This window comes from Brachionichthys hirsutus, chromosome 16 (assembly GCF_040956055.1).
Source record: "Brachionichthys hirsutus isolate HB-005 chromosome 16, CSIRO-AGI_Bhir_v1, whole genome shotgun sequence".
NCBI lineage: Eukaryota > Metazoa > Chordata > Actinopteri > Lophiiformes > Brachionichthyidae > Brachionichthys > Brachionichthys hirsutus.
Window position 1 is genome coordinate 5,544,225 of NC_090912.1, and position 18,046 is coordinate 5,562,270.

General features: G+C 44.5%; 2 protein-coding genes across 2 annotated transcripts; both read right to left on the reverse strand.

The window, feature by feature from the left end:
* Nucleotides 1-1,438: 1,438 nt before the first annotated feature.
* LOC137905264 (transportin-2) lies at nucleotides 1,439-12,171 on the reverse strand. The gene is made up of 26 exons (XM_068749479.1): nucleotides 12,108-12,171; nucleotides 10,702-10,801; nucleotides 9,733-9,808; nucleotides 9,423-9,572; nucleotides 9,104-9,210; nucleotides 8,711-8,844; nucleotides 8,431-8,512; nucleotides 8,197-8,319; nucleotides 7,893-8,011; nucleotides 6,957-7,017; nucleotides 6,706-6,880; nucleotides 6,401-6,553; nucleotides 5,976-6,201; nucleotides 5,603-5,774; nucleotides 5,306-5,392; nucleotides 4,948-5,055; nucleotides 4,694-4,852; nucleotides 4,521-4,608; nucleotides 4,274-4,372; nucleotides 3,761-3,796; nucleotides 2,787-2,882; nucleotides 2,629-2,704; nucleotides 2,414-2,513; nucleotides 2,264-2,338; nucleotides 1,691-1,839; nucleotides 1,439-1,514 (listed from the first exon to the last, which is right to left on the reverse strand). Exons 2-25 carry the CDS (start codon nucleotides 10,798-10,800, stop codon nucleotides 1,732-1,734), a joined length of 2,709 nt encoding a protein of 902 aa, XP_068605580.1. The 5' UTR covers nucleotide 10,801; nucleotides 12,108-12,171; the 3' UTR covers nucleotides 1,439-1,514; nucleotides 1,691-1,731.
* Nucleotides 12,172-12,693: 522 nt separating this feature from the next.
* Nucleotides 12,694-18,044, reverse strand: il12rb2l (interleukin 12 receptor, beta 2a, like; the record flags this gene model as incomplete). The annotated part of the gene is made up of 13 exons (XM_068749802.1): nucleotides 12,694-13,752; nucleotides 13,879-13,972; nucleotides 14,270-14,333; nucleotides 14,470-14,631; nucleotides 15,122-15,256; nucleotides 15,371-15,475; nucleotides 15,606-15,800; nucleotides 15,930-16,167; nucleotides 16,263-16,342; nucleotides 16,607-16,745; nucleotides 17,311-17,453; nucleotides 17,653-17,804; nucleotides 17,905-18,044. Coding segments are annotated over 13 exons (2,010 nt in total), but the record flags the coding sequence as incomplete, so codon positions are not given.
* Between the last annotated feature and the right edge of the window lie 2 nt (nucleotides 18,045-18,046).

Genomic DNA, 18,046 nt, shown 5'->3' on the forward strand with positions numbered 1-18,046 from the left:
GACCAGTAATATAATGACAAAAAAAAGGAGCAAGACTATTGAGAAGCACGCAATGTTTATGACGAGAGGCCTTGATGCAAAAGCGACCATCATCTAACAAATAGCTTGGAGGTGCAGTAAAGTACGGGTCAGAAATACTGCAGTTAACCCTGCCCAAACCTTTCAGAAGGAGCTACATTATAAAACTATATCATCAAGTCTTACCCTAGTCATTTTAACATTGCTTAATGTAATCATTACTCTTACTTTAGCAAGCCTTTAACAGTCCTAAAATTCACCTATTCAAAAAAATAAATAAAAAAATACCTGGAAATCAGCATTATTGTCTTACATTTGAAATTCTGAATTTCTTACAAATGAAAAAAAAGTGCATTTATATCAGTGACAACCAATTCATTGTTATCGCTCGTGTCCATTCTGCGAAGACTATCGAGAGACTAAAGCAGCAGCAGCAAAAATCGATTCTCAATTTGCCCAACAGTATTTGAATTCGTGTTGCAGCGAGTGATTCAAACATGAACTGATTCCTATATTAATCTTTACCTTACTCAACTATAGTGGGCTGGACTGACTAGACAAAGAACTGATGAAAAATAAATCAATGAGAAGACAAAAGAACCAATCACAAAGCTTTAAATTATGGCAGCCCCCCCCCGTTACTCACAACTGCTGCAATTCAAGTGAGACACAAGCCTGACTGACACAAGAGGCGATCATATTCCATGCATTAACTTTGTACTGTGGAGGTAAATCATTAGATCAGACCTAACTGCATCTAGTGTTTTTTTTTTCTTTTTATCTTTTTTGGCCCCAGTTGAAGAGAAATACAAAACCTATGATTCGAGAGGACTTCAGGAACCACAGGAAGAGGAGGGACATTGGATTCAGCTAAGTGTACATGTGGAAAAAAGACTTCTGTATATGCACATCAAATGGGTTTTTGCAATTTCTGCGTAAAAAGGTGCAAAACATCTGTGCACATTTCCTGCAGTTACATAGTAAAAGTGTCTTTTTGTTTTGTTTCTGGCACGGGGCTGTTTCAACACTACGTGCGAGTCACTGTGCAGATCACTCACGTGCTAGTGGGACATACGGCACCGTATGCTGGTTCAGATCATGTCTTTTTTATGTACCTATCTGATGCCACCCACCCACGTCTATAGAATAATCAAACAGCGGAGGGGCGGTCAAAGCCAGACCCCGTTGTTGGTTTGTTTTTTTGTCCTCTTCGACCTGGGATTCCAGCATGGCTATTGGCGAGTCACTTTTGAGTGTGTTGGATTTAATGAGGCTTTTAATCCCGAGAGGTATACTTTTATCCCCAGTTTACCCTCCCACATCCACCACCCTCTACCCACCCCATCCCTCAGAGACACACATGGCGTGGTGGCGGGGAAGGAGGCCCGCCACTGAACGGAGTATTCAAGACCAGCCATGTTCCTCCTGCTCTGGTTTCTCCCCCACAAGCTGGGCAGTGCAATGAGTTCCCCCAGTAACCCTCCCAAACATCCACCCTGGGAGAGACACAGAGAGAGGCAGTGATTATATGAACGAGTCAGATCGCGGTGTAGACGGAAAATGGGATTCTGGATCAGAAACAGAATTTGGGAACAAAATGTATCATTGTTCATCAATGAGCTGGGTATTTCATCATTTCCAGAAGAGGGTCTTGGTGCGGGGGCTGTAATACCTAAGAGGTCAATGTCCCGCGCGGACCGAAGGATGGTCGAGTTAAACGCCGTAGCAAGCCGACAGGCGCTCCTTCAGCAACGGCGGAAACTGCTCAGAGAACTGTTGCCAGTTATCTTCCCCGACCTGGTCTTTGAAGCCGTGCAGGATCTGGGGGAAGAAGCCAGAAAGCCTCGTAAGAAGCAGAGAAACATCTCGACGCGAGCATTAGAACAGCTGCTGATTATTTTCTGCTCGGCTACAAGGACCGATTCGACACCCGTCAGTCGGGCTGGCTTTGTTTGCAAACTTGCAGGACTCCGAACAGACGTTTGTGAACGATCCAAGTTATGCCTTCAGTGTCAATAGCAGACATGGTTAAGCATGGAAACCCATCAAACATCAAAAGGCATCTTCCGTCAACAGAAAGCTCTCCCCACATTCTCAGAGTCAACTATCATCAGCACGCTTTGTCAGGTTTCGAATGTCTGATAGGTGATCATCACCGAGTGTGGCGAGCCAGCATTACCCACGGGGGGGGGGGGCGTTTTAATGACAATAGTCATCATCCGACTCCTCCTGATGAAGAACTCACCTTATAAAACATGTCTCTGAGGTCTTCCTTCGGGTTGACCCAGGAGGCGACAGCGTCACAGAAGAAAATGAAGTCCTGGACAGAGAGACCTTGTTACTTCCACACACACTGAGGAAGCGGCTCCATTACGTCCGCAGCCCCGCAGCTCACCTGCACCACTCCCGCAGGGTTAACGCCGATCATCACGCAGATCCCTCGGAAGGCCGAATCCTTCTCTTCGTTGTCCCTGATGTTCCTCAGCGACGTGCACCTGGGAGGAGACGCAGAGAAGAGTCAGACCCGGCTGAAGGAGAATGCTGCTTTCTTTCTAAATAAACCAGCTGTGCATTTTATAATATCCATAAGACAATTGACCCGGGACTCACCATGGCCTAATGAATTGCTGCAGTTGCGGCGCTACTTCCTGTGGACAGACATAACCCAGCCTGCCAATGGTAATGGCTGCACACAGAGAGAAATGGCATTCACCTCAGTTCCAACATGACTATCCAGATGCTCGCTCTGCGTCTGGAGGCCTGCGTACCTGTGTTTTCCAGCAACGTTTTCGGTGTGTTGGGTCTATTGATGATCTCCACCAGGTGAGGCAGAACCATTCCCACGTAAGGCTGCATCTCTGCACCTACAGGCAGTTGGAGAACGAGAACTTTGTGTAATCTGGTCCGTGTTTTATACCAAAAGGCTTCTAACAAGGCTTCCAATTTGTCTAAAAGCAAAAAGTGAGCAGCCACAATTTCACCTTAAAGCTGAAAGTCTGCTGGAATCTGTAGTAAAAAAAAAAAATCACACTTTACTCATGTTGAGGAATTTTTTTGGATATATAAAATAGTTTCAGCAAAGTCAAGATAATTGAATCAATGTTTTTCTGTTTAGTCGTCTTTGATTTGAAGGTCCGCTTGGCGTCTTATTGGTTGCTTAGTGATTCCACGGAAACTGAAACCACATTTCCTTCAAAGAAAGAAAAAATAAAGTTCTGAAAAACGTGTCCATCGAATTCAGATGCTTGAAGTCCTCTTGCTTTCCCTTTAGTCAGAAACGGCTCGTCACCGGAGAACGGATTATAAATAAGGCCACAAAAGTCACCCCGAGGTCAAAACCACACCGTGAATATGGGTTAGTATTTATGCTGGAAATGACCAACCGAAGTCCGTATATAGTCCATCATATGGTTAATGTGTGTTACGGTTTGGTGAAGCGAGCTCCTATAGACATCCCCGGGCTTATGTAAAACAAACAGGCAGTTTACGCTCACGTGCAAACTGCCGTCGCCCGTTCCCTCACATTCCAATCCTCCCACTGGGAAATGCACACTTGCATGTCCCGTCTTGTCGTTTTATTGTACTGCTGAATTACCTTGTGGTTCAACGTTGCTGTTAAATTATGTTGAAAATAAAATTCTTTCCAACTATGTTCCCGATGGTGGGGGGGTAAGGAGGAGACCACACCCTCAAAGAAACACCTGGTTTAATTTTTAGTCTCTAGTCTGAAAGACACGCTCACCAGAACTATCGCTTGCTTGGTGCTTGAGACTTGCGCCTGCAATGAGATCACACCAGGCGTCACTGGTTTGACTGGAGCTTGGCAGGCATGCGTGCGCACACACACACACACACACATCATGTGCAAGCATGAGGGCGGTTTCGGGAAACACACCACGAGCCCGTTTCACAAGCAGGCAACGATTGCTAGAAATACGTTTGAATAAAAGCCACACGCAAATATGCTGTGAGCAGATGACTATAAAGATGCTTCATCAAGTTCCAAGAACCACCAAAAGGAAAAGCAAAAAGATCTGCATAGATCTGCAGTCCAGCTCCCGAGGTTCCGTGCACGTCAACGTGTATGCGAGCGATCAACGGTGTCATCGCAGGACAAAATGGGCTCTAATCTGGATCAGAAAATATTAGGAACAAAATGTATCATTTTGTGTCAAGGAGCTGGGTGTTTCATCATTTCCAGATACGAGGCATTCGCTGTCAGGAAACACGACCAAACGCACATTTACACGCTTACCCATTTGCATGGAGATCTCACCGATGGCCCAGGTTGCATTGTTACACACGGAGATGAACTCCGGGTTCAGGTTGAGGCCCAGGATTGGCATGAACTCAGCTGGGGGGGGGGCATGGACACACAAGGGTTACAATGCAGTAAAATCTCACGTACACAACCAAAACTTGTACATTGTCCCTCAAACACGGACAGCAACGGTTGATGGCGATACGAGAGGCAGAGATGCTCTGCCGTCAGGTCAACCCACCGATGCAGGGTTTAACATGGACGAAGCAGGCCTTGGTTAGATCCCCCAGAAGAGCGAAGGAGCTTTGCCTCACCTCGGGCATCGTGTCCTGGAACACAAACTACACTTCAGTGCCGTAAAAGACGCATCGAATAGGAACGCAGACAGAAACCACAAACCGCCCCCCTCGTTACCTGCATGCACTGAAAAAGCAGCGTCATGATGTTGGAGCGAGCCACCAGCTGTTCCACGTGACCCCCCAACCCCTCAGCCAGGCCGCTCAGCAGATCCAAAGCCACAATCATGAAATCTTTGTCAGGAGCCTCGTACTGGTCCACATGCTGGTTGTACATCTACAAAGGCGACAGACAAGGATGGATTTCGGCTTACTTTCGAAGCAGGATCCGTCAATAGGCGACATTTATTTGAGGCTTGTTTACGTTCTCACCATAGCCTGAGCTAGCGTCTTCTGGACTAGCGTGACACAGCGCTGGTAGACGGGCTCGCAGTAAGGCAGGAACCCGCTCTGCAGGGCAGTGGCGACTGACGACAGACACTGCAAGACACACAAAGATTAAATCATTTATTTACACATCAACATCTGGCATTTTAACAGGAGGGGAGGGGGGGGGGTAGACTTTTTAATCCACCGTCTCTGTAAGCAACCCACTATATCTATCTGGATCAGAAGATAATAGGAACAAAATGTATCATGTTTTTTCAATGAGCTGGGTGTTTCATCATTTCCAGATATCAAGCACATTAAAACAGAACTATCTGAAATCAGTGTTAAAAAAAATTCTAACCTCGAGCAGCGGGAAGAGATCCTTATCTTCATCCTTCAACTCGTTCCACTTGGCAATGAGGGGGGGCATCAACTTCTGTATGTACTCCTACAAAAAGCACAGATGGGTAAGAATGAGATGACAGCAACGTTGTGTTCCCACAGCCTGCATTTTATCGGCAAACTATATGAACTATAATTAAGGGTACCCCCCCCCCCCCCCAGTCAATTTTCCACACCAAGTCTCCCCAGAAACAGATTTCACACAAGAATTCAAGGGGGAAAAACGTTTCTCTGTACGCAGATTAAAGTTTCTTACGGGCTGATTGAGGTGGTGACCCACTGAGTCTGCCAGAGTTCCAATGGCATCATATAGAATGAGGAGATTCTTGTGCTGATACTTCCCAAAGGCAAACACCAGCGTATCCAGTATAAAGCTCAAGTAGGGAACAAGCTCTGTGCATGCCTCCTCCTCCAAGGTGGCAAACGCACTAAGAAAAATAAGAATGGAAAACGAGGACACGTCAGTGTTTCAGCTATATAAATTGGTATTTTACGGTAGGAGCGATGCAGAAAAGACGTGGATCAGAGGATAAAATGGGAACAAAAGTGTATCACTGTGAATCAATGAGCTGGGAATTTCATCATATCCACACACAAGAGGAGGAGGAAGAGCGTGAAGTAACTCTCACCTGCAGGCGGCCTCTTGCACCCTCTTGTTGCTGTCCAAGATGCGTTTGAGGAGCTCCGTCATTAGGGGTTTGAGGTAGGAGTCGGGGGGCTGGGACACCACCCAATGCGCGTAGCGACTCAGGGTCCAGCAGGCGATCGAACGCACCAGGGCCTTTTTGTCACATAGACACTGAATGAGGTGGGGGATCAGCTCTGGCAGGTAGGCCAACATGCCCTGCATGCAGCCTGGGCCGTCAAGAGGGAGGCAAAGAAAGTTCGGAGAGGGCAGGCAAATTATAGAAAGAAGTACGGGAGACTTCAGATTTCAAAAACAAGATGTATTGAAGTAAGTTCTAAATGGCTCAGACAACTTTATCCAAAACAACCAGTGTGACGAAACGTCCTCACAGGAAGCAGCAAAAAGGTGCTTTCTGTGCAAACACACCTTCAGCTATGGCCCCCAACACCAGGATGCCAGACTCCTTGATGACCCAGTCCGGGTGGAAGAGGAGGCCTTTCAGGAGGGGTAGGAGGTGGGGCAGCAGCTCGTCACGGAACACGTTTGCCAACACGTCGAGCGCCGCAGCCGAGCACTTCCCTGCATCAAAAAGGAAAGATGCCATCAAGTCTCCCTCCCTGCTAGCTTGACGTTTGCCGTACCGTTAGCATGACAGTGGATGTTGTTTCACTCTGATAAATCACCTGAAGATTATTCATTTATTAATCTCTAACCCTTTCTCCACCACTTACGCAGATTCCAGTCAGAAAGCGTGTCATCATCGTCGTCGTCGTCGTCATCTTCTATGTCCTCGTCCTCCTGATCCCCGCCGCCTTCGTGCTGCAGGGTGACGGTGCGAGACTTGTGGAAACGGGGTTTGATGTCCTGATCGCTGTCAGGAACGGCCTCGTCCTCCTCCACATCGCCCTGGACAGACAATCGTTTCATTTCAGCTACGCGTCAGACGCAGATATCCAGATTCTGATTCTACAACAAGGCTCACCTTTAACAGTATGATGTCTATCTCCGAGTACTTCATCCCATTCACCAGGATAGGAGTCAGTCTATGTTTGAGGGAAGGAGGGGGGTTGATTTGTTGGGATAGACAAATATCATTTCCACATTCAGAAGTTTTTATCATGATAACAGGCTAGCCCAGGCATGGGCAAACCCAGGCCCGGGGGCCATATGCGGCCCGTTGGTCTTTTTAATCCGGCCCGCCAAACTTGTCCAAATTATATCATTAAATAAAATTGTATTATAATTAAACCTCATTCATTTGACCTTTTCCCTGTAATGCTACCTGTAAAAGGCCAAATCCTTTAATGCATTCGCTTTCATGTGTCATTTATATTAGCTCACACAAATACTCCATCCATCTGTTCTTGGTCCGGCCCATCTGTCAAATTTTAGAACCTATTGTGGCCGGCGAGTCAAAAAGTTTGCCCACCCCTGGGCTAGCCATTCCAAAAACCTTCCACTCACTCACACACACTTTCTATCGAGCCAGAAATACGAACATTAGCTGAACCGGTGGGTCATTTGAGGAGCTTTAAGTTACCATAAAGGGATTACGTTTTTATAAGCTGACCTTTAGCGCTTTGTGAATCCCCAACAGAATACAATCATACGACGACCTTTTAGATTATAATGCTTTACTGTAAATTAAACAGCGTAGTATAACGTTTACCAGCAGCAGTTTATGGTTTTCCACAATGGTACATCCAGACATGTTTTTTTATCTGGATACAACTTGTTACTTGTCAAAGCTACTTAAAACAATTAGAATGGCTAAATCTGCATCGTCTCAGGTACCGTGCAGCGATTCTAGCCTTCAAAAATGTTCATCTCTCTGGCCTGGATGATTAAGTCATGAAAACGCTGACAGTGGTTCTACCAAATAAACGGAGAACGTGGTGAATAAAAACTGGGCACTCACTGCACCAGGTGTCCCGAAAGCATCTCCTTACAGATGGGCTGCTCTGCCAAAGTCAGCCAAAACTCACAGGCCTCCAGAGCCACGTTCTCATCGGGGTCCTGGGTCCTCTGCAGCATGTACTGCAAGAAAAGGGGAAACGTGCTGCAGCCTGAGATGTGAGCCGGCATAAGATCAACTTGAACATTTGTCCAAGGACCAAGATCCACCAACATACGGTTAAAAAAAGAGAATAACCTTCAGAATGGTTTTAATTGTAAAATCAAGGAAATGCATTTAAATGAGGTAACATTAGTCCAACACTTACTTGAATGATGCTGTGCATGTGGGGAATGAGGCGGTCGATGCGGACCTCCAGCAGCATGACCAGGGCTCGGCACACATTCTTTCGAACCTCAGTGTCCTCGTCTGCTGCCAGGGCGAAGAGGCTCTAACGGGGGAGAAGAGAAACAACTTAATTTGTGGCAGGAGCAGGACTGTGAGACACACGGAAATGGATCGATTCACCAAAAAGCGTGAGGCATGTTCACACGCTGCTCACCTCTACGAAGCCATCAATGTTGTCCATTAGAGCCTGGGCTCGGCCAATGATGAACTGGTTCACACAGGCTATGGCATGGGACCTGCAGGGTTCACAGCAACAAGTTAACGGCCCAACTTCTTATTGAGAGAAACCATTAAATGCAGTTTATGGTATCAGAAGAATCCTGATAGCGTCTGGGTCAGACAGTATGAATACAAACACCTTCACTGTTAATCAGGCGTTATTATGCATCACATCCAGATGATAATGAAGCAACAAGGTGCTTTTTCTGACGTACCTAATCTTGGGGCTGCAATGCTTGAAAAACTGAAGGAATTTTGGAATCATGACGCTGAGGGGTCTGTTCAGAGCGTCGCTGTCCAACAGCTCTGACGAGTCCTCGCAGATTTTCTGCAGCGCCCCAAATGAGCCCTGAGACAGGAGTAAACACAAAGAGGCCGCCGGGTCAACATGCAAACATTCAGGCACGCCGAGGAGAAAGCGAGACCACATCAGGAACACAACTGAGGAAAAGGTATGTGTTGGAAATGTTTAAAAATGTTTTGGTCATTTAAAAAAAAATGTAGGATTTTGGCAACTCACACAGAAGTGAGAGTAAAAATCCAACCAATCATGTCTGCATTATACTGCATATAAACTAGTATAGAGAAACAGGGCAGTCAGCACAAACCTCACAGGTGTTGTAGTCCTCAGAGTTGAGCAAGTTGCAGAGCTGGGGCAGCAGCTCAGGCCATGTTTGTAACTCCCCCTTAGAGGAGATGGTTGTAATCAGGATGCCTGGAAGACCAAAAGGAAAACTTCAGATCACGACTGATGACTCGACAGCAACCGTGAGCAGAGGCCTGCGGAGCAGCTCTGGATCAGACAGTATGAATACGAATACCTTCACCAGCAGTCAGGGGATTTTTTTTTTATACATCATCTCCAGAGCTTTACAGAGGGAAGGGGGTCACATGACATCATAGCATCCACAAAACACACAAACTCACCAATGGTGGCGCGGATAAGTGGCGAGGGGTCTCCAATGTTATTCAGACATTCCTGTTTAATGAATTCACAAACACCCGAAGGGAAGTTCTGATAGTGGGCTTTAACATTGTTCTTCAATATCAGACCGCTCAGCGAACGGGTCGGCTCATCTGAAATGAAAAAAATAACCAATAAACACGTCAGCGTGGATTTGGATTACCGCTAAGAACACTTTCTTGGGTGGGATTTCAGCACCATTCAAATTTATCCCGATAAACCAGCATGTTCTAGTTTCCATTTAAAAGGCAGGAAAATAATCAGGTCACTCACCTTCAGTTTTGAGTCGGGTAAGGACGAAGATGAGATAGTTGTTGAAGTCTGGGAACTGGTTGAGCTGTTCAAGTTTCTAGGATCGTAGTTTAGGAACATTTAGCACGTTTAAATGGACAGAACAAAGACATTTTTCATTCGGCCAAAAAATAATTCTTCTTATAATACCTGGCTGATCAATACAATTCAATTTGTGAAATGATTCAAGCTGGCAATGAATTATGTTCAATTTCATACTTATTAATTTAGTTTTTTTCCCTCTTAGTTTTACTTCCAACCGTTAGATATCAAAGCTCACTCCAAGGCTGCGATCGTTTGCTCGGCCCCTTCGACAACAGAGAAATCCCCGGTACTGAAACTTGAGAACATTGCAGTAGTAGTAAAGAAATATGCAGCACAGATTTTAACTCGCTGCACTTTATTACACATCACTAAATGGACTTGCTCCGCCGCCTTTGGGTGAGTTCATCATGTACAGATCTTACACCAGTAGAATAACGAGGGCCCCCGCTAGAGGTGACTGTGCAGTACCACGTCGGCACACAACCTTCAGTACCCGGGTATTATCAGTTAACGGCGCTGAGGTCTGGAATGAAATCCCAGGTCCAATAAGAGACTGTACCACAATTAATACTTTTAAAATCAATGTAGAAAAGTGGCTTGAAAAAAAATGATTTGCCGGGACTAGTTTTAAATCGAGTTCTTCATGTCCTCTCTGTTCTACCCTGTCACTGGGATGTGTCAGTTGTCCAGTGTTCTGTTTTGTTAAGTCTTTATTTTGTATTTTTCATTTATATTGTGTTACTGTAATGTAATTCATTCTGGCCTGCCAGAGACTACAGGTGGAGAGTAGCCGTTGGCTAATTCCGGCATATTTACATTTATATATGTTCATTAATGTGCATTGTCCCTTTTAAATAAATAAATATCATATCCCAGCTTCTCTTTGCACACCCCCTCATAGGATACTTGTTGGACAGCTCTCTGTGTGACCGTGTTGGGCGACTGCGAGTCTTTGAGCAGCTGAAGGACTTGCTGCAGTCCCTGCTCATCTGGCTGCCACTCCATCCTGAAAAGCACAAGTCAATTAATTTGATTTAATACATTTGTGATTACTCTTAATACCAAAATCTACTAAGCAGAACCAAGAAACAGTCAAAACAAGTGTCCCTGGATCAGACAGTCAAGGACATAAAATCTATTTTGTCTGAGCATCGAGTTAAATAGGGGGGGGGGGGGGCTCTCTTATCCTGAAGCAATCAACCAACAGTACGACTCCTTTGTCGAACCATATCAGACTCGACATTTGAGGAGTGTATTTAAGATCGTCTTGTGCCAAATATGCTATTCAAGGACAATATATTTGACAAACGGCTGACAAGAGTTCAAAACGTCAAAAAAGCAGCAATTTGTGAACTTTTTTTAGATCTACAATTCTGAGAATATTTTTCCTGATCAACTCGTATATCAAACGTTGATCAAATTGAATAAACCCCAAGGGTTCATGTGCTCCAGGTGGACTGAGGCCCCGGCTTGTTGGCTAAGAGCTAAATTAGCGGGGATGATAATCCAAGAATCCCTACACGAAGATTCAGGTTGTCGGAAATGGCTTTGCAGAACAGAAAAAGGACATTAGTTATATATCCGACCGGCTTAACCGCATCAAGCTAATCCCCCCCCACCCCCATACGCTACGATGTCTGTTGGTAAATTAGAGAAAACATTAGGATCTCAACGTTGATCGTACATTTCGAGCCCACGCCGTGCAGCACGTGGTCCGGCGACTCACGATTGATGGTCGGAGGGTGAGAAAAGTTGCCCTGGAACAAGTTAGCTAGCGTTCTGTAGCAAGGCCGCTTTCACTCGATCTAAAGCTGTTACGCCTTGTACCGAGGGCCACTTGACAGCACCGGTTCGATCACAAACAAAATAAAGTATGTAACAGGATTATTTATCGGTGGCTTTCACGGCGGGCCTGAGATTTCAGCTCAGTTGACCTCATGCTACCGAAAGTTACCCGAGCAGGCCTGGGCGGTCACAACGTGCCCGGCGCAAAGTCTTCCTATACTGCCATCTGTTACCCGAAATAGCCGTGTAAACCACCAAGTTACCATTTGAGAGTCAACTTCTAGACGGATATTTAACGTGCAACGTTGAGTAGAAAGTTGTTGGAACAGATTTTACAAACGGGCGCTAGCAAGTAAACCCTGGCGTTTGACTTAAATAGCTAACCCGACTAGCCGGGCTAATGCTACATAGGGGGGAAACTTCCGTTCTTTGACCGTTTCGTACAATACAGATCCTGGCGCGACGGACATACGGTTATAAAATATGTGGGGAAAAAACCACACACAAGCATGCCACAATATACGTACGATACGACTTGAAAGTTGAATTTTCAGTACTAGGCCGCTGCTCTGCGTGCTCCGTAGCGCTTCTTCTTCTGGTTCAAACGAACACGCCGACTGAAATTGGCTTGTCGCGGCTTCCGTTCTTAGGCTTGAGACACGACGCGACAGGAAACGCGTTGCATTTATAAAACAATGATAAGTAACTAACTCCGATAAATCAAATTACAATGCGATGATAAAAAGTACCAACCTGTACTTTTTTGACTTATAATTTAATAAATAAATACAAATTGTCTTTATTATTGCTGATCTGCAGAATATCTCCTGCCATGCCTTAGACAAGTTGAAACAACATTATTTAAGCCCCATTGTACAGTATATTAGGGTTAAGGTTACATAAATGTCTACTCCCATACAGCGTGTTTGAAATTGTCAACTAATAATCAAGGAAACCCATTAAACCTGTTTCTTACATGATCCTGTGATGATTGTGTACAATACAGGTCATATGTTAAATGAAAGAACAGGATGCACGTTATTAGTCTCTTCATGTGAAATTTGTGATTTGAAGCTAAAAATAAAACATTGATTTGACTCAACTTTATTCAGTACAGTTGATTTATTTCAGTTTGGTATTGGTGTGATTGTTCCATCACTTGCATGCCATCTGTGCTATGAGCAGCTCTGCAGCCATAATAATGGTGGGTATGTCTCCAAGACACAGCAGTCATTTTTAAGTGGTGTGAACCAAAGAGCAAGATGGGAAGGAGAAAGCAGGAGGAGCGGTGAAGCTCTGACAGAGAAACGTCGTTCAAGGTGTACAACAACTTAGCTAGAGCGTGAAAAGGCTGCATGTGAAGGACACAACATTACTTGTGCAAAATATATACTGTATTCCACATTTTGGTTTATCTATCCATCAGAATAAGTATACAATATTCACTAATTCACTTTCAGCTGGTGCTGTCATTTATCTCCTTAGAGCTGCTTGCCTAAGATAACTAGATTCTTTACAGGCAGAACATAACAGGCAGAAAGAGGAGAATGCATCTGAGTTGTAACTTCAGTAGAAACTGTAACCAACATAAGGTATAAAAAAAAAAAGAAGCAGTAGGTCAGCAGCTGTCATTAGCTTCAGCAGCCAAATCTATGACCTGCGTGACTTCAGTCCGCTCACCAGGCTCCTGGAGGGAAGGGAACAGGAGCCGGTCCCGAGGGGCCTGTTCTGAACGTGTGATGGATATAAAAAAACAATAATAATTGGCACAAAGATAGAAGAATGTTTTTAAGTCAACATGGGGAGGGATCAGGACACACCCCATACATCTGAAGCAGTGGGCATGAAGTGCTTTTCATAACCTGTGCTCTGTTCTTCGTCTGATGAGTTCCAACAATCCTCCTTTGCCTTCTCCTCATCTGAATCAACCATTTTACTGTAAGCCTCTCTTCCATATTTGCCTTCTGTCTGATGAAACTCCTCCTGACCATTTTGGCATTCCATATGCGAGGACCGATCTCTGACCAGTGAATTACTCAATCCATCGGCATCTGAAGATTTCTCCCCAGAGGATTTGGAGGCCCAGGGTTGAATTTCCACTATTTCCAAAAGAGAGATCTCAGGGTGTGGCTCATAAACAGGAATGCAGATCCAAGTCCTTGAGTCGTTCAGCTAGAGAAAGAACATGCAGTTTTGGAATCTGAATAAGTAGTTATCACTGGAATATAAAAGGAGTGCCAATAATCAAGCTGGAAAATGCCCTGTTCCCAGCTCACCCATCCCAACATTGCGTCTCACCTGGAGCTTCATCTCTCTAAAAATGTGGCTGTTGCGAGGATCTGGAACTTTGTCACAGTAACACGGAAGCACTTTGCTTTCACCACAACAAACACTGGCAGAGACATGAGAGTAAAAAATATATATATATTACGTAACAGTTTAGCGTTAGTTGATTAGTCCTTTATCAATATAATCAACAATATGCACATCGTTTAATTCCTCGTTTCTCATATAGTGTTACTATAGTTGAAATAAGAATGGATCAAATCAGACTGTCTTTAGACAATTAAAGTTTTTACTCTAAAAAAAAAGGGTAAGAAATTCTCAATGCACCACTGGTGTAGTTTGGCTAGAAGAATAAAGTGAATATACTTTAGGTCAAAGACGTGATTGAAGATGATCATCTCACCTGGCCAAAACCAGAAGGCATATCACAAACAGACAGATTACTCCAAAAAAGACTGAGAAGTTTCCTGAAACAGAGAAAAGAAAAACTAGCATAAGAACAAAACTATAGAAACGATGCTCTTATTATTTTAGAATACATTTGACCTCTTGAAATCTATTCATCGTGTAGAGGAAGAAACGAGTTAAGATGTCGTGAAATACCAAAATTTTCACTGTGCTTTGTTCCGAACGTCATGTTGGCCTTTTCTCCGTTCCCGGCGGCAGTCACAGCTCTGATCCACGCCCAATACGCCCGTCCCGGGCTCAGATGCAGAATCTGGATTGTCTGATTTTTGTGCTGGGGGTATGCACTCACATTAAACACTACAAGAGATAAATAACAAAGATTAAAATCTAGTAATCAGAGAGTATTCTTGTCCATTCAAGTTTGGTATTTGTGTTGTTTGATAAAAAATAAAAACACTTTGTAAAACAGTGTCTTAACTTTCATATATTTGTTTTAAACACTACTAACCAAAAATTTAGGATATTTTGTCTTTCAGATTAAATTAATATGAAATAAAATCCAGTGAATTTATATCAAGGCATTTAAGTAGAAGCAGGTTCATCCTGAAATTTCACCTGGAAGCCGTACATCCAGAACATTTCGTTCTGTTCAGTATTATCTTATTCATGCACAATATAATCTTAAGTATTTCAACAAATCCAAATTCCTATGAATTGATCCTCTGGGACCTCTGACTCTTCATGTCATGGTTATGCTGATGTCGCCGTTCGTTTGTGGTGAACCAGCCAACATTATTATCCACATTCGCCACGCGACTAAAACGTAACCGTGAGAATCACCACGTACCATTTTGCGTGTCTAATCCTATTTGGTAGTAAAGGACCAGCCCTTCCTGCTTGGCGATGGGAATGGGCTCCCAAAGAAGGGTCACGTGAGTAGCAGCAATAGAAATCGCCTTTAATGATGGCATTGTGGAGGGGACTGAAAAGTGACGACGGACATTAGGATTACAAGTTTATCTTTCAATTCATTTAAGCACAAACAAAACAATCTAAACGGAGGGGGGGGGGGGGGGGGGGGGGAGGGGGGACATACTTCTTTGAAGAGAATATCCAATAACTGATAAAAGGTGATGGACGTCACCGCTGTATGATATCGTGAACAGTGAAACTTGGTAGGGTGTGTACTTTTTAAATTGACCTGTAGGTGGAGACACACATCAGAATAAAACAACAAAACAATGCTGTTGCCATTTTTTAAGTATCCAAAATAAAAACTGAATCAACAGTAATCATTCAGCGACTGATAAAGCGTATATAATAAAACTAACCTTTAAAAAACGTCGCTGCTTGGCTTTTGTTCGCTTTGACCCAATCGAATGCTTGTCCGGCGGCACGTCCTGCTTCTTTGTACTGCACCACATATTTCTGCAGGTCGTCAGAGCGCTCAGACTGCAGGTCCCAGGACACTGTGAGGTTCTCTTCGTCCATCCTGATGTGCAAACCTGGCTGATTTTCTTCTTTACCTTAGCAATGCACAAATGCGTGTTAGTTCTGCTGAGCAACACAAAAAAAAGAGAAAAACCATAAAATTAAGGTGAATGATCAAATAAATTGCTACCGTTTTATTCATCTAGAACAGTCTTAACGAATACCTGATAATGGCACAGCAAAGTAAGAAGGCCCAGTGGCACCATGGGCATTGTGTGCTGACACACTGGCTGATGATGCATCCTTTAGAGCGGCAGAAAAGCAGCATTTCCTCTCATCGCACAGTAACTGGTCCTTTGGTTCGGCCACGGACACGTTGACCAACGCTGCGGCGCCATTTTGGTACAAAAGTCTGACTTCATATCCCAGAATGACGCCGCAGGCCTGAGATATTGGAAGACTCTGAATGGGATGATGAGGAGAAGATAGCGGGACCCGAGTTCAATATTTCAACAAACAGAACAACCACGATGACATGGATCGTTTGCTTTACGCACCTTCCAGGTCAAAACACAGTCAGTGGTGGTTGTGGGGAAAATCCCACAGTCCCCCCATACATCCAGCTCTCCAACAGGGGCTGAACAAGAACGGCACAAAGGAGCGATGTTCCGATAACATCATAGTTGATCCTACTTTACAAACACTTGTGGTTTCAATCTTCAGTTCATTCACAAAGGCCGTGAACAGCTGCGTCTTTTTCCCCCCGTCCCTTTACAGCTCACTTTTTATTTTGAAAGTGATCGTGCATTTTCTTAAACCTATACCTATTCTAACACATGTGGAATTAATTTTCTAAAGTCTTTCAAACGATAACCATGTTGTGTGAGAAATGTGGACTCACTGGTCTCTGTGCCTTGCACTCTGTGGATTCCACTCCAGTCACTGCTCAGGCTTCTCCCACAGGCACAGCGAACTTGAACCTCATAGGCTGTGCAGGGCAGCAAGTTGTTGAATGTATAGCTGCCATAGAAGCCGTCCTCCTGTGCAGAGTGGGACGTAACCAGCATGAGCATGCATTCAATGAAAACATTAGTCCAAACACAGCTTCCTATTTTTCTCAAGATGTTTGCGTTTCATCCATCTATCCATCCATCCATTTTCTTGTAGACGATCGCAATTATCTCGTCTGCAGCCGCTTTATCCGCCTTGTGGGTCACGGATGTGCTGATCTCAGAGAAAGGCAGGGTACACCCTGGACAGGTCACCAGCCCATCGCGGGGCCACACAGAAAGAGAGAGACACACACCTACGGACAATTTGGAGTCATCAATTCACCTAAATTGCATATTGTTTGAGGCGGGAGGAAACCAGAGAACCTGGAGAGAACCCACGCAGACACAGGGAGAACACACCAACTCTGCACAGAAAGGAATCAAACCCAGAACCTGTAACGTAACAGCGCTACCCATAGCGCCACTGTGCTTGTCCTTGTTTGAGTATCATGAATGTATTATTTCTTTAGCACCCCCCCCCCCTCACTGTCGACATGCTCCATTACACTTGGTGTACTATGAAGGAGATGAAAAACCTAAAAACCTAAGGCACCTCCAACCAGGCTTGGTCGACCCCAGTCCGATGTCGAACGTCACACGACCCTAACGAGAGGTGAAGCTGCTTGCAGGTGGAATTCCAGAAAATTTCTAATGGCTCCTGGTGGCTTGATGTGACAGTTGGTGGAGGCGGCTTGACTGGAAAGAGAGACAGATTGATAATAAACTACTTAAAATGAAAAATCATCTGAATCGTAATGGGTCATTGGGTCAGTTTTTACATAGAAACAGGCCAATCATTGTTATTCAGAAACACTTCAATCACCATATATATATATTTATATAAATAAAACAACAGTTGTTGTCGTCATTTCGATGGCAGTGGTGTCGTACTCACTGATATTTGCTGTGTTAAACACAGCCTCCTGAGATTTGGCAGAGCCATACTGGTTCTTAGCCTGGACCCAAACACGCAGTTCACCATGGTGGGAAAAATGTTCACGAAGGATCAAACTACTTAAAGTAGACCCGTTGATCCGACGTCCGTCGCTGGAAGACAAGTAAAGCAAATTCAGGCGTCTTCTCCAAATGTTTGTCGATCAACATCATCGACGGTTTGAAGTTGTCAGCCTTTCTTGGTTGTATTTACCTGCTACTTGCTGGCTCCCAGTGCAGGCTGTAGATGGTGGGGATCTGAGGTTCTCGCCTCGCCCCCCATGTACAGTGGATATGTACCACACAGCTTTTCTGATCACATGGGATAAAGCATTCGGGAAGAGCGGGAGGAACAG

Excerpts from the sequence above, each read along its gene's own strand:
- LOC137905264 (XM_068749479.1), bottom strand. The coding sequence starts at position 10,800 with ATGGAGTGGCAGCCAGATGAGCAGGGACTGCAGCAAGTCCTTCAGCTG. Across the intron at positions 8,513-8,710 it reads CATTGCAGCCCCAAGATTAG|GTCCCATGCCATAGCCTGTG; the intron begins GTACGTCAGAAA and ends TGAACCCTGCAG. Across the intron at positions 8,012-8,196 it reads ACATGCACAGCATCATTCAA|TACATGCTGCAGAGGACCCA; the intron begins GTAAGTGTTGGA and ends CTTTTCTTGCAG.